This window comes from Carcharhinus amblyrhynchos, chromosome 6 (genome assembly GCF_965287045.1).
Source record: "Carcharhinus amblyrhynchos chromosome 6, sCarAmb.v2.hapA, whole genome shotgun sequence".
Classification (NCBI taxonomy): Eukaryota; Metazoa; Chordata; class Chondrichthyes; order Carcharhiniformes; family Carcharhinidae; genus Carcharhinus; species Carcharhinus amblyrhynchos.
In genome coordinates, this window is record NC_137329.1 from 106,500,627 (window position 1) to 106,522,365 (window position 21,739).

Genomic DNA, 21,739 nt, shown 5'->3' on the forward strand with positions numbered 1-21,739 from the left:
CCCCATTCCCTCGGGCTCTAAACATAATTCCCCTCCTTTGTCCTTAAGAGGACCGATTTTTTCTCTAACAACCCTTTTGTTCTTAACATATGAATAAAATGCCTTTGGATTATCCTTAATCTTGTCTGCAAAGACCATTTCATGACCTCTTTTCGCCCTTCTAACTCCCCGTTTGAGTTCTCTCCTACTGTCTCTGTATTCCTCCAAAGCTGTCTCCGTTCTCAGTTGCCTGGACCTAACATACGCCTCTCTTTTCTTTCTGATCAAGTCCTCAATATCCCTAGTTATCCACAGCTCTCTAATCCTACCTTTCCTATCCTTCCTCTTCACAGACATATATGTCTGTCCTGCAGCCTTATCAGATGTCCCTTAAAAGACTCCCACATACCAGACGTGGACTTACCCTCAAAACGTCAAATTAATTAAAGAAAAAGGAGGAAGCTAGTCAGGATTCTGCGGCCTGTGCTTTACAAACATTCAAAATTAATCAGACATTACAAAACGGAGAAATTGCTGTGTGATCGAGTTTGCTGCGATTAAGAAGACATTACAATCTGACCGCATGCACGTGAGTGAAAAAAGAAAGGAAGCCTTACGTAGCAGCATTATCTATGATCAGCTGACTCTCTGCACGATGATTGGTTTCGAGCTCAATGCTCCACCTAATTCGTTTTAAGCTGGTGTACACGTCACTTAACATATTGCCAGGCTCGATACTTGGTAACTGCCTAACATCACCTAGAATAAATAAATACAATTATACCTCATTAAATTAGGAGCGGTGCATGTAAAAACGCAGATTTCTTGCGCACGGATGAAGAATAATGGCGCATTGGCACAGCATGTCAAGACTCACATCATCAAAATACTTCAGTTGCTGGAAATCTGAAGCCAAAACAGAAAATGTTCAGCAGATCTGACAAGTGAACCAAAAACCAGAATTAACGTTAACTGGTTCTGATAAAAAGTCATCTACTGAAAACCTTTAACTCAGTTTCTCTCTCCACAGATGTTGCCTGACCTGCTGAGTATTTCCAGCATTTTGTGTTTTGATGTCAAAACATACTCAACACATGCCAGCTCCCACATTAGCAATGCACTAATTTGTCATCCATTATTTTTATTTTTAATTCCCGGTAGGAGAAAAGAGAAGGAAAAGTCAGGTGGACACTGTTTTAGGATGCTTTCCTACTGCAACATGCTGGAGTGGGGTGCAGGGATTTGTGGACAGGGTCAAGTGAGGCTTAGGGGTTCTGACTGGGGTTAAATAATTAGGAGATTGGAGCCCAGATTTCTGGGGGTGGAGGAAGGAATGGCGTACGGCAATTGAGACGGAGGAAAAGAGGGAGAGTCTATCAGGCGATTGAGGATCAGGATTTACCGGAGAGGTTCAGTAGAGGGTTTGGATGAGGGAGAAGAGTGGGCTGGGGAATTTTTAGCAGAGGCACCAGCACAGCATGGTAGTGGGAGCTGCCCAGAGTGGGGAGCAGTGAGTAAATGATGAGTGAATCCTGGAGACCTTATTGTGGCCACATTGCAAGCTCCAACCACCATATCACTTACCGCGGGGTAAGGGAGGAGGGAAACAGCGCACAGCATCTGCTACATTCCTCAGCTCCTCCTGTGGTAACAAACCCAGGCCTGACACCTAGCCTCAAATGTCAATTCTTCATTCGCCTTAGGGAGAACTTGCAAATGGGGCTACATCCAGCTAAGCAGTCTCTTTTTAATAGCAGAGGTGAGCTACTGGCACCTGCACCATCGCCAGAGGCAGCCTGGCCATGGTTTGGGCCTGCTCTATGACTGGTAAATCCTGGGAGAATAGCACCTGCCTACAGGAGGCCACTGTGAAATTGGGTGAGGCACTCTTTCAGTGCCACTTCTTTGTCAGCCTTTAGCAATAAAGGTCACTGTTCAGGCTCCTGTAGGCCTTAAAACAAACATTGTGCATGCTCCACCTAGATTATCCACACATTTTTCAGAATGGCCCAAAACAGGGACAGAAACCTCCTTTGCATAATTAAATTAATCGAACACTGAATTCATGCAGCTTAAAAACAGTGAGAACCCAGTATGACAAAAGCCATGCTACCTGAGTATATTGAACACAGGGCCCTGCACCCAGAAACTGGATTATACTGCCTCCCCAAACCCTTTTATGTTGACAAATGGCAAAAGGCTTACTAATTTCTACCACAGTGTACTCAAATAATTTTTGCAGATGCTCATCATGTAAAACAACACCCCTATTCCAAACCCTCCGCCTCTTTGAGCTGCATTGCTGCTGCCTCTTTCTACCCATAATAACTTGAGGCAAGCGAGACAAATACTGAAGAATACAAAGAACAGAAGGGCCACAAACAAAAAGGGAGAGGACAGAAGGAGATAGAGAGAATGAAAGAGCTAGTCAAGGATTCTATGAAATGCAAAATAGATTGGGAATGGGGCATGGCATTTGATGATGATTCTGCCCCACGCAAAGGCAGTTTAATCAGACACTGAGGGCAATTTTACCAAAACATTCAAAGTCCCAAATGAGCGTGAAAACGGGAGAGAATCACATCCATTTTTTGGGATGAACTCTCACGATACAGTCGTATGACACTTCGTCCAAAAGAAGAGGCAAAGTGTGTTTCACGCCAGTAGGAGATTGGATGGAGTCTTTTCTCACCAGGAAGCCGGCTGCTGACTGTGAAGGGTGCTATGCACTTGCTCCTTGATCTCTCAAAGAGATCTGTCATTTCCCCCGAACTCCCTCTTATATCGATTCCATCCGGGACTCACTAATTTGAATATTAAAATGAGCCTCATGCCCACTAATCACACTGGCAATCCAAGGCCAGTAAGATTGCAAGGGGTGAGAAACTGGACACTAACCTGATTTTTCGCCTCGTGAGCTTACCGGCCCAGCACACCAATCGGAAAGTGTGACAAGCTGGTAAGATCACCCCCATGTCTCGCTGTCAGAATGCTCCAAGTTGGATTTGTCTGATAAAGGCAGTACAGCTTTCACACCTATCACATTGGAAACTGATTTTCAAATTATAGTTGAAGTACATTTACTCTCAACAATTATGATTTACCTTTAAACATGTGGGGTCATTTACAGAAACGTTCATCCATTCAGATTTACTAAAATTATTGATTTAAATGGTAACTAACGATAGTGCGATACTTGAAACCATATGAACTTTATGCTCTGATGAAGGGTCATCTAGATGCGAAACTTTGGCTCGATGCTGTCTCCATAGATGCTGTCAGACCTGCTGAGGTTTTCCAGCATTTTCTGTTTTTATTTCAGATTTCAGCATCCTGCTTTTAAACTTTATGCTTATTTGACGCCGCTCCATTGTACCTCACAGCCTGGGAGTACCAAGAGAAAACCGAAGGAAATAGTATTTTGCACTACATGTTAATAACAGGAATATGAGCGAAACTCTCATTAACAGACACTTACCGAGGATTATAAGCTTTCTGAGATTGGCGTATTCCATAAGTAAATTTAAAATTGTACTTAGGATCTGCACAGAGACCAAACTCCCCTCATCAATAATCAGAACTTGGACATCAGAAAACATCCAATCAAAGGGTGTACTTGAATGCTTAGCTTTGATGCTCCAGAAGTTCCATATCACCTGTTTTAAAAAAAAACATGTTAATTCATATGTTCTTTATTCACCATAAGGTTTGATTCAAACATGCAAACTCCACAAAGACTGACTTGAAGCTGGAATTGAACCTGGGTTCCTGGCACTGCGAGGTAGCAGTGTTAATCACAGTGCCATCGTGTCGCCCTTTATCTGAGACAACAGGTTCTGAGATGCCAGGGAGATTGGTGGTGTGGTAAATAGTGGAGGAGGAAAGCCTTAGAGTACAGGACAATGTCAGTGGGTTGGTCAGATGAGCAGAATGGAATTTAACCCTGAAAAATGAGAGGTGATGCATTTTGGGAGGATGGACAAGGCAAGAGAATGCACTTTAAATGGTAGGTCTCTAGGAAGTAGGGAGAACCAGAGGGACATTGGGATGAATGTCCCTTAGAGCCTTAAAGGCAGCAGGGACAGGTAGATAAGATGGTAAAATGCATGTGGGATACTTGGGTTTATTAACCAAGGCATAGAACATAAGAGCAGGGAGATGATGTATAAAACGCTCATTAGGCCAGAGTACCGTGTGCAGTTTTGGTCACCACACGATAGTAAAGATGTGATTGCACTAGAGCGGGTGCAGACGAGATACGCCAGACAGCCTTGGCAGGAGCATTTCAGTTATGAAGAGTGGCTGGTTAGGCTGGAGTTGTTTTCCTTAGAGCAGAGAAGGCTGAAGGGGGACCTGACTGAGGTGTATAAAATTATGTGGGATATAAATAGGAAGAAACTTTTCTCCTTAGTAGAGGGGTCAATGACCAGGAGCATTGATTAAGGCAACGGGCAAGATATTTAGAGAACATCTGGGAAAAAACTTATTCACCCAGAGTTGAATAGCTTGATGGACAGTCCAAACAAGATGGGCTAAAGGCCCTCTTGCTGCGCTGTAAAACTCTATGATTCCCCCCAATCTGCATCAACATTCTCTGGATCACTTTATAGCCTGGATTCTTCTCTAACATTAATGTTATTGCAATGCCATGTGTTAATTTTAATCCTAAAGAGACTGAAGGCCTTAAAATTGGAAGCACTGACAGCATCTTCTGACTTTGGTATTTAACTGCGCACGTGTGGACTCCAGGTGTTTATATTTTGAGTTTCAGAGCAGTAATGAAGGGCAACTGTTTTGCTACCATCATTACTGCAAATGCCAGGCTGTTAATTTCATCCTCCATCAGACTCCCACTTCACAGGAACGTGTACCACATATAACTGTTTGAAATTGACCAGTGCTCGTGTTTACACTGGCTCAAATTAATTCTTAATTGAAGCAGAAGTGCCCTTTTCATATCTCAGAAAATAGCGGAGCTTCTTAGATTTGGGATATCCGACCCTGCAAGTTTTTTTTAAAACAAAGGAATTACTAATCATGTATGAAACCAACCATGCAACACCATTCAAGCCTAATTATTCCTTTCCAGCCTATAATCAAAGCAACTTTCAACAGTGTAGTGGAGTAGACTTTAGACAATATTTAAGCTGAGCTAACTATTAAATTCCTTATGTTCATAAAGAGCCATCAAACCAAAACCAGGCATTTCCTATTTAACGGATCCCCATTGATTGGTTTGTCTTAACTTTCACATCAGTCATGGGGCACACATTTACTGAATCAAATATTCTGTAACCCATTCAGAAGAGCAATCATCATAGAAATGTCAACAATATAAACAAAAGATTGCAATGGAAAGGGACAGATTAGTTAAGGACATTGTATTCTTTCTGACATCCTGTTCAGAAGAGCATGACAAATGTTAAGAAGTGCCCAAACCAAACATGGAAGCAGCATTCTAGTATTTCTCGAATTGATTTGTAGAAAGAACATGAGAAATAGAGGCAGGAGTAGGCCAAATAACCCTTAGACCTGGTCCGCCTTTCAATAAGGTCTTGCTTTTTAATCCCAACTCATTTTTTTCCTTCCTCATTCCAATGTAGGTGGCATGGTGGGCGGTTAGCACTGCTGCCTCACAGCAACCCAGGTTCAATTCCAGGTTCAGGTCACTGTGTGCAGAGTTTGCATGTTCTCCCGTGTCTGCATGGGTTTCCTCCGGGTGCTCCTGTTTCCTCCCGCGGTCCAAAAATCTGCAGGTTAGGTTGATTGGCTATGCTAAATTGACCCTAGTGTCAGGGGAATAGCAGGGTAAATATGTGGGGTTACAAGAATGGAGCCTGGGTGGGATTGTGGTCAGTGCAGACTTGATGGGCTGAATGGTCTCCTTCTGATTTGTACAAATTCTATGATTCTAAATAGTCCCTTACTGTCGGGGGATTAGCAGGGAAAATATGTGAGGTTACGGAGATAGGGCCTGGGTGGGATTGCTGTCGGTGCAAGCTCGATGGGCTGAATGGCCTCCTTCTGCTTTGTAGGGATTCTATGAAATGTTTTGGCATAAAACTTCATCAGAGTTCAGCAGCTAAGAGGTAAATTGAAAAGCAGGAACAACATTTAGCACTTTTAAGTGCAAAAATAACCAGATTGTGGAGGTAGGTAATTGGCCATATGTCTATAGGAATTGGATACAATGGCACAGATTTTGCACTCAATGTGGACGCAATGGCACGTACACGGCTAACCTCAAATAAATCTGTCCGGAAATATCTAATGGATTTTGCCTTCAAATCTGATGCCAAGTCACACAGTGGCAATCATCATACAGAGCAAGCAGGAAATAAAAATCTGAATTTCTCACTTCCAAAATAAAACTTTACACGAGGAGTGAAATCAATGATTAGAACATGCATCGGGAATTAAGATGGAAACTGAAAACATCATATTCATACTTCTGAAAAATCTTAAACTGATAGTTTATCAGAATGAAGAATATTTATATTCCATGAATATAAAATTAGTTTTCTAGGGCCTATGAATCTGCAATTACAAACTTAGTAGGCTATTAAAAAACATGTGTCATCTAATTCAACAAGGTGTACAGTCAAGCGTTTTTTTTACGGTAAGTTTAATGGTGTAAAGAGAGAAAGTTTTCATCCATTCAGTGATTTCTACTTGACTAAATTCGGCAGGGACCTTAACAGTACATTGTACCAAAAAGACTGGAATCACTGACAGTTACACAGAAACAGAAGGAGGCCATTTGGCCCTTTGAGCCTGCTTCATCATTTATTATGATCACAGCTGATCATCCAGCTCAGCTTCATTCCACCTTCCCGCACCCCCCCCCACCCCCATATCCTTTGTTTCCCTCCACCTCAAAATGCAAAAACTGTTTCTTAAAAACATATAATGTTTTGGCCTCAGCTGTTTTGGAATTCCACAGGCTGACCACACTCTGGTTGAAGAAATTTCTCATCTCTGTTATATTTGGATTTCTTCATTTAACTGCACATAAGTGCACTCCAGAGATTGCTGTCAGTTTCAAAGGCACCTGGGTTCAATTCCCAGCTTGGGTCACTGTCTGTGCAGAGTCTACAAGTTCTCCCCATGTCTGTGTGGGTTTCCTCCGAGTGCTCCAAAAGATGTACCGGTCTTTTAGATGCATTGACCATGCCAAATTCTCCCTCGGTGTACCCGAACAGGTGCTGGAGTGTGACGACCAGCGGATTTTCACAGTGATTTCACTGCAGTGTTAATGCAAGCTTACTTGTGACACTAGCTAAAAAAAAAAACAATGATAGCAAATCCTGACAGTTTTGCCATCATTAGCAGCACATGCCAGGGGGAATAAGCAAAAGAAGAAAAAGGCAGATGTAACATGATTTTAAGAGAAATCCAAACTTTATGCAAGTGATAACGAAGATGATTTAGGAGAAGCATTGAGGTCAGAAATGGTAATCGATGCAGGACTAAATATAGAGCAAAAGACCCCTTCAAAATTTAACCTTAAAGGTGCTCAACTTTCTAGTAAAACATCCAAGTTGAAACAGGCAAAGTGCAGCAGGATCTGTAGTTTTTTTGGGGAAGGGTCTCCTCCCAGTGGTGAGCCTTGCTATCACCTCATCACTCACCATTTCCACTTTCCTAGTCTTCCAAGCAAAAGTTGGAATAATGCCCTCAACACAAAAACTTAACTTCAAACTGAATTTCTTATCAGCCACTGGCCTTCACCAGCCAAAGTTAAAAATACATCAAAAGAGATTGTTATGTAACCACTGTTTGTTATTTAACCATTGTGCCATCATGGATGGTTGGCACAGCGGTCAGCACCGCTGCCTCACAGCTCCCGGGACCCAGCCTTGGGTGACTGTGTGAAGTTTGTACATTCTTCCCATGTCTGCTTGGGTTTCCTCCAGATGCTCCAGTTTCTTCCCACAGTCTAAAGACGTGCAGGTTAGGTGGATTGGCTATGTACCTCACTGCCCCAAGATGTCTTGGTTAGATGGATTAGCCATGGGAAATGTGTGGGGTTATAGGGATAGCGTGGAGGAAAAGGGCCTAGGTAAGATACTCTGTCAGAGATTTGGTGCAGACTCGATTGCCCTCTTCTGCACTGTTGGAATTTTATGAACCACAATCAAGATCTTTATTCCCACATGCAGAACGGTTCCATCTCCCCTTGTTGGCAACCATAAAGGCTATTTACCAATGAAATCCTGACCCTACCATACATATTATCCTGTAAAATCAGCCAGAATAGCCAAAGTTGGGCACTCTTAATAAATATTGCCTAATGTTAGGAAAATCTACATTGTACTTTTAAATTATTTTTGAAAAATTTTGGAGAAATTCATTCAAAGTTACATGCAGCCTGAAGTAATGTACTCCGTAAAAACAGAAGACCTTATTTTCACTTCCAACACAGTAGTGAGAGCGCTTTAAGAATTCTCTTAAAGGTCATCTGTTTGCTTCATGCTAAAACACATTGAAAATAATTGAACAATGTGCAAGAGTATTATCAAATAGCGATTACCTGGTGTAAGGTATAAGCATCAAATTGAGTTTTCTTCTTTAAGAGAGAGGCTGCCTTCCCAGTTGGTGCAGTGAACAGCACGGTTGGCTTTCTGACTTCAGATTTTTCATCAGAGTCAATTTTACTTGCTGGGATCTTCCAAGTTTCAGAAGCGCATTCATCGCCCTCGAGATCTTGACAAGCTCGCAACGCTTCCTCATCATCCGCGCGCTTCATCATCTCAACTACTGCCTGGAAGATGTGGCTGACGAGGGTGGTCTTTCCACTGCCGCCTTTACCACTGATGACCGTCACAGGATTGGCACACATCATGGCAACAGCTCTCACCTGGCCTGGATCCCACTTAATATCCTTCCTGTGCTCTGCATTTTCAGCTAGTCTTTCTCCCAGCATCGAAGTGAAGGCTTCTCTCTGAACTTCTGCCACAGGAATGCGCCATGGAGGTTTGCCTTTGAGCTCCTTTATGCGCAACGCAATACCCTTCTCACTGTTGTAGAAATTTCTTAGGTATATTCGTCCTTTTTCTATTACAATTATCTCATGGTCTTTTAAAAATTTTAGTGATTTCCAAGCGCTTTCAATACTGAATTCAGATGGTCGCAACTTAGTCAGCTTATCAACAACAACGTAAGTGTGTCCCTTACTCCAACACGTTTGCTTCAGTTGATCATAAATAACCAAAGCATGCCTCTGTAACTCTGGAATTGTCCCAAGTAGATCAGCCTCCTCAAAGGTTGACAAGGTTGCCTCACAACCAAAGAGACGTAGATCCCTTGAGAGAATCTATCAAAAAGAAAGAAATGTCTCTGAGAAATCATTCTTAAATGGAATATTTAATTTGAGAACAATTACACCTTAACAGACTCTTCAATCGGACTATAATTATCACATTGGGTTAGTCTCATGGCTCAATAAGGTGAAAGGGGAATATAAGCTGATTTCCCATGGCACTGTTTCCTATAATTGTTCATTTTGTTTGCCAATCCTTCATTCTTGTTCTGTTTCTCTCTCTGTCTCACTTCTTTCTTCTCCCCATATTGACTGTGAAAAGATCTATGACAACCAATATTTTTGTTGCCAACTGACTTATTGGGCCCTATTTTATCATTTTAATTCCAAGTGCTGGGCAGACTTGAAACTGGGAGAGTTTCAGATCCGTTCTCAGGTGCCTCCATACGCACCCTGCCTGTGAAAATATCAGCGATTCTGAATCGTGCTGCACAAGCCTGTGGGCAGGGTGCCCAAAATCCTGCAGCTCTGATCTGCACCGCCAACTGCACATTACACAAAAAAAAAGATAGAATGCGGTTCCCCTGCCACATCGCTCCCAAGCCGGCTAATGCTTCCCCGTGGCCCCTGCAGACACTGCCGCTGCCACCGCCTCCCCCCGCCCCCCCCCCCCCCCCCCCCCCCCCCGGCAAGCTATCAGACGCTAGGCACTTGTCTCCTCATTAACTGGAGCGCCTGAATCGGACTTCTATAGAGCGTGTCTGTTTCGCACTGATTCTGGATGGGCGAACGTGGTGGTAAAGGGGAAAGTGCTGGTAAGTTTGGGCACGCAGCCCACTAAGTCAATTTAATTGCATGCAAATTGCATCTAAATGGCCATCGTGCACGATTTGGGCACAGTCCTGATCATGGCCATTTTCAGGCCTCGGTAAAGGGGGAGCCAGCGTGGGCAGGCGCAAATTGCACTACTCGCCTCATGCCCGGCTTTGCCAAGTTTTCGCACCCGAAAACAGACACGACTTGATGGTAAAAATCAGGCCGATTGTTGTCACTAGTTACTTTCTGCAAGTCCCATTAAAATATTAAACGATACCACGCAGGTCCAAGTAATAACATTAACATTGAGTTATCTAGGTTACTGATTGGAGATGAATAACAAACATAAATTAAATGAAGAGAGAGTGCCGTGAGCTCATAGCCTCCCAGCCTTGAAGCCAAATAATTTAGTCAGTTAGAGCCCAGAAGTCAAATGCAGGTTAAACAAAAAACAAGTGCACGCACTACAATGTTTAAACAGGCACAGACATTGCACTGACAATTGTGCACAGAGAATAACTTACCAGCCTAAATCCTAGTTTCCACACTTCTGTCTGAACCATCTCATCCAACTTCGCCAGTGTATCGAGGGTGATTGGGTTCCTTCCATTTTCCTCCTTTGGCACCAAAATATGTAAAAAGTTCCGCGGCAGGAGTACTGGCAAATACTTCATCAGGTTCGGGAACATTAAAGCGTGCTGCATATATTTCCCTTCATCTAAATTAATGGTAAATTAATCATTTTAATCTCAAATGGTACCTTACATGCACACTCTCACATGCATCAATTTAACATTAACAAGCCAATTTCTTCGTACAGCACTCTAGTCCAGCTATAAAATGATATTTTTCTGATTACACTTCTGAAGCATCCTGGAATGATTTCCAGGCCGGGATTTTGCCACGATGTTGCACTTATTTTACAGCAATTGTAAAGTGGGGCGTAAAACGATTAGCGAAATTGGTGCCAGTTTACGCCTAAAAACGGGCCCAAAAGACAGATTTGAAACTTTCCCAGTTTCAAGTCTGCCCAACACTTAGACAGCAAATGATAAAATACCGCCCCCAATATTAAAAACATTGTGTAAATTGAAGTTGCAGTTACCTTCTGCAGAAGCAGTAATCCTAATCTCAGGCAACCACTCACTTCCCATATTCCTTCATTAATTGCTATTTTTTCAACACACACACCTTTTTTTTATGGTTATGCTCTTTGATAGTGTATCCCACAGCCTTACAATCTTCTGTGAGCATAGAGATAGGAGTAGACCATTTACTCCTTATTTTTCTATTTCATCTTTTAAAAATAAGCCCAGCGACTACAGGCCAGTCAGTTTAATCAGTGGTGGGGAAACTTCTAGAAACAAAATATCCTGACAAAATTAATAGTTAATTGGACAAATGCAGGTTATTTAAGGAAAGCTAGCACTGATTTATTAAGGAAAAATTGTTTTTAAACTAACTTGCTGGAGTTTTTTGAAGATGGAACATTGTGTGGTTTCAGAAGAATTAGATTTGGCTCTTGGGGCTAAAAGGCTCAAGGGATATTGGTGGTTGGGGGTTGGGGGGGGGTGGAAGAAGGCATGATCAAGGTATTGAATTTGATAATTATAATGAATGGCAGAGTAGGTTCGAAGGGCCAAATGGCCTACTCCTGGTTTTTATTTTCTATGTATGTTTCTATGTAACAGAGAGGGTTGATGAGGGCAATGCTGTTGATGCGATGTACATGGACTTACAATGGCAAAGTGCTGTATGGGAGACTTGTGAGCAAAATTAAACCTCATGGAATAAAAGGGATAGTCACATCATGGATACTAAATTGGCTGAATGTTAGGAACCTGAGTGATTAATAAGTGTGTTTTGAAATAGTGGAGGATTTATAATGAAGTTCCTCAGGGGTCAGTGTGGGGACACTTGATCTTCCTGATATATATTGATAACGTGAACCATGAGCCAGAGGACACAATTTCAACATGATACAATACTTGGAAGCATTGCGTACTGTGAGAAGAATAGTGCAGAACTCAAAAAGGATGTAGACAAGTTAGTGGGATAGGGAGAAAAGTGGCAGATGAAACATGGAAAATAGAAGTAGGAGGGCCATTCAGCCCTTTGAGTCTGCTCCACCATTCATTTTGATCATGGCTGATCATCAAATTCAATATCCTGATCCCCCTTGCCCCCCATATCCCTTTAGCCCCAAGAACTATGTCCAATTTATTCTTGAAATCAGACGTTTTGGCCACTGCTTTCTGTGGTAGTGAACTTCACACATTCCCCTCTGGGTGAAGAAATTTCACCTCACCTTAGTTCTAAAAGATTTACCCCTTATCCTCAAACTATGACCCCTAGTTCTGGACTCCCTCACTGTTGGGAACATTCTTTCTGAATCTAACCTGTCTAACCCTGTTACAATTTTATATGTTTCTATGAGACCCCCTCTCACTCTTCTAAACTCCAGTGAACATTATCCTAACCAACTTAATCTCTCCTCATGCGACAGACCTACCATCCCAGGAATCAGCCTGATAAACCTTTGTTGTACTCCCTCTGTAGAAAGGACATGCTTCCTTGGATAAGGACACCAAAACTGCACACAATATCCAGACATGGTCTCACCAACACCTATACAATTGCAGCAAAACATCCCTATCCCTATACTCAAATCCTCTTGCTGTGAAGGCCAACATACTACTTGCCTTCTTTACTGCCTGCTGTACATGCATGCTTACTTTCGGTGACTGATGCACGAGGACCCCAAGGTCGCATTGAATATCTACCTCTCTCAGTTTATACCCATTGAAATGATAATCTGCCTTCCTATAGGGACCAAAAGAGAAAATGCTGGAATACGTCAGCAGGTCTGACAGCATCTGTAAGGAGCTCGGCTTTGACCCAGGGTCATCTGGACTTGAAATATCGGCTCTTTTCTCTCCTTACAGATGCTGCCAGACTTGTTGAAATTTTCCAGTGTTTTCTCTTTTGGTTTCAGATTCCAGCATCCAAAGCATTTTGCTTTTATCTGATTTCCTGTTATTGCTACCAAAGTGGATAACCTCACATTTAACCACATTATACTGCATCTGCCATGCAAATGCCCACACACTCAGCCTGTCCAAATCACACTGCACCAAGTCTGCATCTTCCTCACAATTCACCCTCCCACCCAATGAAGTTCAATGCAGAGAGGCAATTCATTTTGGTAGGAAGAACACAGAGAGACAATAGAAAATAAAGGTTACAGCTCCAAAGGGGTTGCAAGATCAAAGGGCTGCTTGTGGTGCTAGAACAAACAAAGAACAAAGAACAACCCAGCACGGCAAACAGGCCCTTCGGCCCAGCGAGCCCACGCCACCGCATCTTCCTACACCTACCCTGCCTTGTGTGTATGTGAGTGGAACCCCTAATGTAGCCAGATTCAGGGGAGAATAGTGTCAATTTGGTACACCTCTGCAACTTCTGGATTAGACAGCCGTCGACCAGAAGCTCTCTGAGGTGAGATTTTCTCCCAAGTGAGATGCAGAGGACTCTTCTTCAGCCAAATAAAGCCCTTTATCGAGTCTTCAGGCGGTGACCCTGTAAACACTGCCTGGCTTATGTCCTTTACAGAGGTGGACTCATTGACAGCAGTTGTGACTTTGTACAAAACAGAAGGAGATTCTATAGTCGGATTAAAATTATAGCATTCTTCATTGAATAGAGGGAGGTACATCGATACCACTACAAATAGCCCACACTGTGAAAAGCATATCACTTGAAACAGAAGCTTCAGGGTTCACCATGTCTTTAAAGTATTCTGTATTTCTAAATGCCTGTACAATAAGAATAATTTAGTTGAATTGTGTTTCTAACTTTTTTTGGCTATAATTTGAACAATTAATGCCTTACAAAAAGTCAACAATATTGGTTAGTACTGCTGCTTCACAGCACCAGGGAGCCAGGTTTAATTCCAACGCTGTCTGTATGGAGTTTGCACATTCTCCCCTTGTCTGGCGAGTTTCCTCCGGGTGCTCCAGTTTCCTCCTCCACATTCCAAAGATGTGCTAGTTAGGTGGACTGGCCGTGGTAAATTGCACCTTAGGGTCAGGGGGACTAGCTGGGGTAAACGCATAGGGTAACAGGGATAGGGCCCAGATGGGATTGTGGTCGGTGCAGACTCAATGGGCCGAATGGCCTCCTTCTGCATTGCAGGGTTCTATAAAAATCTATGAATAAAAACCTAACCTAAAAACTAAATATTTACTCCATTTGACTTACATAGCCAACAGTACAAAAAGTACATTCAGTTCTGAATCAGTTGCTGTCAATGCCAGGGAGTGATTTTTTAAAATTTCCAATAATAATTTTATTAGAAGGTAGTCATGAACTGATCAGTTAGGATGGTACAGATTGAATTTTGAACATTGCAGGCAGATGTTGCATGCTCTACGTCACTCACACAAACACTAATTTGTGGATCAATTGTTACACTGAAAGTCCCTCAAATGACACAAAACAGGGGGATGATTTGTTGTTGAGTACTGTAATGACATATTTACTTCGGTAAAAATAGAAGGTCTAAAGGTGATTATAATTGCTGCCAGTGGAACTGATTTATTGGACAATCAGTGTACTTCTGAAAATCTGCATAAACTAGTTGTAATTTAAGAAATGATTTTATGAATTTGCTTTTCCAAGCTTCACAATACTTCACAAGGTCCTGTGATTGACAAAATCATCATAACCACACAAACGATCATCGTTCTTCAACTTGGGGAGGAATAGCGTAGTGGTATTATCACTGGACTAATAATCCAGAGACCCAAGGCAGTGCACTGAGGACCCAGGTTTGAATCCCACCAGAGCAGATGGTGAAACTTAATGGAATAAAAATCTAAACTTAAAAGTCTAATTATGACCATGAAATCAATTGTCATGAAAGAAAACCCATCTGGTTCACTAATGTCTTTGAGGGAAGGAAATCTGCCATCCTTACCTGGTCTGGCCTACTTGCGAGTCCGGATCTACATAAACGTGGTTGATTTGTAACTGCCCCATCAGGGCAATGAGGGACGGGCAATCAATGCTGGCCCAGCCAGCAACACTCACATTCCATGAATGAATAAAAAAACTTCTTGCATTATGTTTCCATATAACCTAAGTGCCCAAAGATTAATATTGTTATCAAAATTCACATCAGATGGAGTGAAAGCTTTTCTCCTGTTGCAACTTATTGGGATAACTTAAGGTATCTTTCACTTCTTTTCATTCTAGTATTTCAGCATATGATCAAAGATGCTGCTGCTGAAAGTCATAATCCATAAAGAGTCACTCATGCTTACCTGAATTATTAACGGCTGCAATAATATCTTTTGCAAAAGAACCTTCAGCATCCCCTTTGTCTTGAATCTTCCATAAAGTCGGCAATAAGTTTGAAAACTCAAGGTTACTATTCTCAGGCAAATAATCAATAAAGGATTTCTTATGCTCGGGGCTGACGCCACATTTTGTCAGGAACAGGCTGATAATTTGCTTGCTTTGATTGCCCAGACAGCTCCTCAGACTGTAGGATGGATAATGTTGTAAATACCATTTTCTCTTGATCTTTGCAGTCACTATCCACCATGGAGCAGTAAAATGAAACCTTCCATACACCTTGTAATTTACACCGGAATGAAGGTCTTCAATTATAACTAGAAAAAGATACATAAATACAGAGATCAGAAATCTAACTGCTAACATTCAATGGCTTTACAATAAAACATAAGAATACATCTATTAAGATCACTTATAGCTTCCAACTAAAAAAGATCTACAAAACTATAAAAGATCGTGAATGTAGCCCAATCCATCATGCAAACCAGCCTCCCATCCATTGACTCTGTCTAACTTCCCACTGTCTTGGCAAAGCAGCCAGCATAATTAAGGACCCCATGCACCCCGGACATTTTCCCTTCCACCTTCTTCCGTCAGGAAAAAGATACAAAAGTCTGAGGTCATGTACCAACCAACTCAAGAACAGCTTCTTCCCTGCTGCTGTCAGACTTCTGAATGGACTTACCTTGCATTAAGTTGATCTTTCTCTACACCTTAGCTATGACTGTAACACTACATCCTGCAGTCTCTCACTTCCTCCTCTATGAATGGTGTGCTTTGTCTATATAGTGCGCAAGAAATAATACTTTTCACTATATACTAATACATTTGACAGTAACAAATCAAATCAAATAATAATGGTCTCATACAAGTCCACCCTCTCAACAGGATATATTGAGGAAATGAGACGTATTGTAATATTCTGAAATGACTTATCAGTGAGCATTTATTAAGTATGCATATTCAATCGCTTGCAACTATTTGTTTCCTTTTGGACCAAATAAAGCTTTTTTTAAATAATAAGGATTTTATCGTCTACCCTATTTTCATTCCTTGCCTGGAAACGTTGGTGTGGAATTTCCTGCGTGTATGTGCCCAGAGACATGTGGAATCTGTGAGTTAGTCAAGATTCAAAATAATTTTGAGCTTGAGGTGGTTCATAAATGCCTGATACTTCCAATTCTTTTGCAATTGCCTTTCGATTTCTCCATTCATAACAATGGATCCACCTCCAAGCTACAGAGCCTTATATACATTCCTTGCAATTCTGCCTGTTCAGAGGTTCCGTTCAAATTACAATCAGGAGTTCAGGTGCAACAGAGACAGTGTTTACTTCATTTATTGAGAGTTTCTGACTGAGACTGGCACTCTATTCTCAAATTTCTTCTGTTCCATTTTATAGTACACCAATTGCAGATTGTGAAGCACACTGTCTAATATGCATGAATGATGCTTAAAGGGGTTAAAAAACTTTTCACGGTGATACTTATAGTGCAAGTTTGGTGCTTCCCTAGGACCCTGATTGTTTATGCTGATTTCTGTCTATTTCACGTTTGGGCTTATTCTTAGGAGACTCACAGGAAACGTGAATTTGGAAGGAGTAATTTGACAAGGAAGCATACTATGAAAGGTCTGACATTGGGAAGTTCTGAAGAACAAAAGGACCTTCGCATGTTTGTCCACAAATCACTGAAGGCAAAAGGCAGGTTAATAGGGTAGTGAAAAAGGCATATGGCACACCCACTTTTATCAATTATAGATTACAAAAGCAGAGATATCATGATGGAGTTGTATCGAACTTTGATGAGGCCACAGCTAGAGTATTATGTGCAGTTCTGGTCGTCACATTATAGGAAGAATGATTTGGAATTGGAGGGGGTGCAGAAAAGAGTTACCAGGATGCTGTCTGGGATGAAACATTTAAGTTATGAAGATATGTAAGATAGGCTTTGGTTGTTTTTGTTGGAGCATAGAAAACTGAAGAGCGACCTGATTGAGGTGTTCAAGATTATGAGGGACATGGACACAGTGGATAGGTTCCTCTTAGTTGAAGAGTCAGTTACAAGGGGCCACAAGCTGAAAAGGGAGAGATGGGAGGTTTAGGAATTTGAGGAAAAACATTTTTTACCCAGAGGGTGGTGACGGTCTAGAATGCACTGCCTGGGAGGGTGGTGATGGTCTAGAATGCACTGCCTGGGAGGGTGGTGGAGGCAGGATGCGTCACATCCTTTAAAAAATACCTGGATGTGTACTTGGCACTCCATAACATTCAAGGCTTTGGGTCAAGGGTTGGCAAGTGGGATTAGGAGGGCTGGTCAGGGCATTTCACACGTCAGTCAATGAGCCAAAGGGCCTCTTCTGCACTGTAGTATTCTGTGATTCTGTGAGTATAACTTGATGTCTGCAGAATGGGCACAGGACAGAATGGATTTTCAAGCCTAACTTCCTGGTTGTGCACATGGCGAAAATTCCAACCCTATAGACACCAGCAACTGTCTTACATCTTGCAAAAAAAAATGCCTTCACATGATACCCTAGCGGAGTTAGTGGACTGTTGACAATGAAGGGCATCTGTTGCTGCCATTATCCAATGTCTAAAATGGCAAATTCTAAACAATATCCACTATAGGTTTCTTAATGTCCTTAAATGTTGATGTGAGTAAGAAAACTATACATTGTCTGAATAGGTAAATTAAGACAATAGATTTTCTTCACCCATAGCACCACAGTGCGTGCCATTATGTTATCATTTTTTTCCATTCTAATTATGTTCCATGTCTACCATGACCCCAGTTTCACCTCTGGGCAGAATTTTCCCATGGCCCCCCCACCGGGATGTTCAATGGTGAACATGGGAAAAGATTATGGCAGGGGACCAAGAAATCGATTACAAGCCAGCATTAATTTACACTGGGATCTACCACTTGCACCTGCCATAGCTGGTCAAAAAAACCTACTAGAGGCCAATGTGAGCCTTATCTGCATCCTGTCAATAGGGTGTCAATGAAAGCCTGATCCAACCTATCAGATTCCCCATAGTGCAGGACAACACGCCAGTGTGAAACACATTTGGAACAATGTGACCTGCAGATGTCGGGACTCACCTGAACAATGCCTGGGGCTACCTCCACAGTTCAGAATGGAGGCCACCCGCAACCCTGGAACACCATAGCAGTGGGTCAGGAGTGCACCTGCAATAAAACTTTCCTACTCTTGTACCTTAAACCCTATGCAGTAAATACCAACATTCCATTTCCCTTCCTAATCACTTGCTGTATTCGCGTACTCACTTTTTATGATTCATGTGCCTGGACACCCAGATCCTTCTGTACTATTGTGTTCTTCAATTTCTACTTAAATAATGCACTGCTTTTCTGTTCTTCCTGCCAAAGTGCACAAGTTCATATTGCCACACATTCTATTCCAACCGTGAAATTGCCATGCCATGGAAGAGTCGTTGATGGAATTTGCACCATCAGAGACGAAAATCATGTCTCAGATCCAAAAACTGAAGTTCTTCCTCCTCCTCTGTATCCGACCTTGTTGTACTTTATCCTTTAGCGGTAAAATGTATCCTTTCACCACCATGGGTTTCCACCAGGCCGCCTGGACATGGCGGGGATCCTTAGGATAGTGAGATTGTGCAGCACAGTTCAGCCAAACTCAATGCAGCTTAGCACAGGCTCAGCTCAACATCTCTGACAGCACCAGCACATTGAAACCTGCCCATTCCCGCTAATACCAATATGAATCACTCAGACTTCAGTTACCCTCAACTCCCCAGCCACATTTACAGCATTTCACAATGTGATCACATTTGCCGCTTTGCCTGAACACCCCTGGATTATATTGAAAAGCTCATTGCGTTCAATTGATCCTACCCTAACCATGCAAATGCTTTTAGGACACTTTTAAGATTCAATAACTTTAAAGATAGGGCTGCCAATTCTGGTTTGAAATTGTGAGAGAAAGGAGGAGGAAAGAGAACATTTTAATCATGTGGCATTGTGAACAGGTTTGCAAACGTGACTGACACAACAACTCCTCATATTTATTCAACTCCTTCTGACATAATAAAATATTCCAGCTTCAGAGGAACATTATAAAACAAAGTATGACACCGAGTGATAAAAGGAGACATTACGGGTCAGATGACCGAAATCTTGGTCCAAGAGGTCGGTCTTAAAGGGGGAAGGCGAGGTGGAGAGGTAAGGAGGGACTTCCAGAATTCAGAGCCTAGGCAACTGAAGGTACAGCCGTTAATGATGGAGCAATTGATGTCAGAGTTAAAGGATCACAGATATTTCGAAGGGTTGTGGGGCTGGAGGAAATTACACAGATAGCGAGGAGGACAGGGGGAGGTGGGGATTTGAAAACAAGAATTTTCAAATCAAAATGTTGCTTGACCTGAGAAAGGTTGGGCAGGCTGTAGCTGACCATGTTCACTCCTGGTTTTGTATCAGTCAGTAGCTGACGTGAGCTGAATTCTATCCAGGAAGCCCCCACGAGCAAGCGAGGAAACGAAACTGGAGGTGGGGCAGTGATTTGCAGAGAGAAACAAGAGGCGGGAACTATTTTAATTCCACCAGTGACATTGCAATCTGAATGTTACCAAACATAACCAGCAGTAACTCACCGATAGTAACAAGTGATGATTTATCCATAAAATAGTATAATCTACTGGTATTCACACTGAAACTAATCCAGTCTCCTCCTGCACTACAGAAATTGAGACAGGTTCCCCTGTAACCCCCTTGATCCATCTCACCCTGCGGGTCCTTTAAAAATTACTTGTTGTGAAGCATTCTCAAAGTCACTTAGGAATGGGCAATGAAAACGCTGGCTTAGCCAGCGACATAAACGAATAACAAAACAAGGGACACACAAAAGGCCCACTCCACTGCAATTGTGGATCCTTGAGTAAAATAGACAACTTTGAAAAAGGTTTACTCTCGAGCTGGACTCCACCGTTATCGGCACTGAACAGATTGCAAACGGAAATCATTATTTTTTTAAAAAATTTACCTAACTGCTCCGCCACGGAAGAGGCTTTGATGGTACTAGCACCATCAGAGACGCTGATCATGTCTGCGAGATCCAGAAACTGCAGTTCTTCTTCCTCCTCCTCCTCCTGCTCCTGCTCTTCCTCCTCCTCTGTATCCGAACCATGTTTCACTATATCCTTCGGCGGTAAAATGTATCCTTTTATCACCATGGGTTTCCCCCGGGCCGCGCGCTGCCTGGACATGATGGGAATCCCCGGGACAGCAAGCAGCACAGCCTCAGCTTCACTCAATCCAGCCCCAGCTCACATCGACACCTTCGGTAGCTTCATCACGTTATACCCCACCCATTCCCGCCAACAGCAATATGAATCATCCAGTCCTCAGCTACTCGCTCTCAATTCCCCACCCACTTACATCACTTCACGTTTCCTGCTTTGACTGAACATCCCTGGTGAGACTGAAAAGCTCCTTTTCTTTAATCGACCGTGCTCTAACCGTGGAAACGTTTTTAGGATTTTTTTTAAAGCTTCGATAACTATAAAGATAGGGCTGCTAAAAGCAAAACACTGCGGATGCTGGAATCTGAAACCAAAACATAAAATACTGGAAAATTTCAGCAGGTCTGACAGCATCTGTGGAAAGGTAATAGAGCCAACCTTTCGAGTTTAGATGACGCTTTATCGGAACTGGGTTGCTACCTGATTTGAAATTGAGGGAGGGGAGGAAATAGAAGGAGTTTTCTCATCATGAACAGGTTGGCAAATGATAGTTACAATGACTGGTATTTATATAACTCCATTTGAAATAAGAAAATATCCCAAATTCACAGGAGCATTATAAAACAAAATATGACACTGAGTCATATAAGGAGACATTTTGGGTCAGGTGACTGATATCTTCGTCCAAGGGGTTGGTCTTAAAGGGGGAAGGCGAGTGGAGAGGTAAGGAGAGACTTCTAGAGTTTGAGCCGAGGCAACTGAAGACACAGCCACCAATGATGGGCGCAGTAAGAAGCCTCAAGTTAAAGTCTAACAGGTTTATTTGGAATCACGAGCTTTTGGAGTGCTGCTCCTTCCTCAAGTGAGTCTGATATGCACAATCTTCTTGGAGATCCTCTCCATTTTGAGCTAGCAATGTCAGTGGTAACCATGATGCTGGTGTTGGACCAGGATGAGCACAATAAGAAGTCTCACAACATCACCCGAAGAAGGAGCAGCGCTCCAAAAGCTTGTGATTCCAAATAAACCTGTTGAACGTAACCTGGTGTTGTGAGACTTCTTACTGTGCCCATTCCAGACTAATACCAGCATCTCCATAT

At 42.3% G+C, this 21,739-nt stretch overlaps 1 protein-coding gene across 1 annotated transcript in view; it reads right to left on the reverse strand.

The window, feature by feature from the left end:
- helb (helicase (DNA) B) overlaps positions 1 to 20,716 on the reverse strand; it is a 45,226-nt gene extending 24,510 nt beyond the window's left edge. Inside the window, exons 1-6 of the mRNA XM_080191143.1 lie at positions 20,441 to 20,716; positions 15,382 to 15,732; positions 10,582 to 10,775; positions 8,513 to 9,295; positions 3,458 to 3,635; positions 597 to 738 (exon numbers count right to left, since the gene is read on the reverse strand). Of these exons, the coding sequence (XP_080047269.1) occupies positions 597 to 738; positions 3,458 to 3,635; positions 8,513 to 9,295; positions 10,582 to 10,775; positions 15,382 to 15,732; positions 20,441 to 20,663 (1,871 nt within the window). The 5' untranslated portion in view covers positions 20,664 to 20,716. The remainder of the gene's footprint in view (positions 1 to 596; positions 739 to 3,457; positions 3,636 to 8,512; positions 9,296 to 10,581; positions 10,776 to 15,381; positions 15,733 to 20,440) is intronic.
- Between the last annotated feature and the right edge of the window lie 1,023 nt (positions 20,717 to 21,739).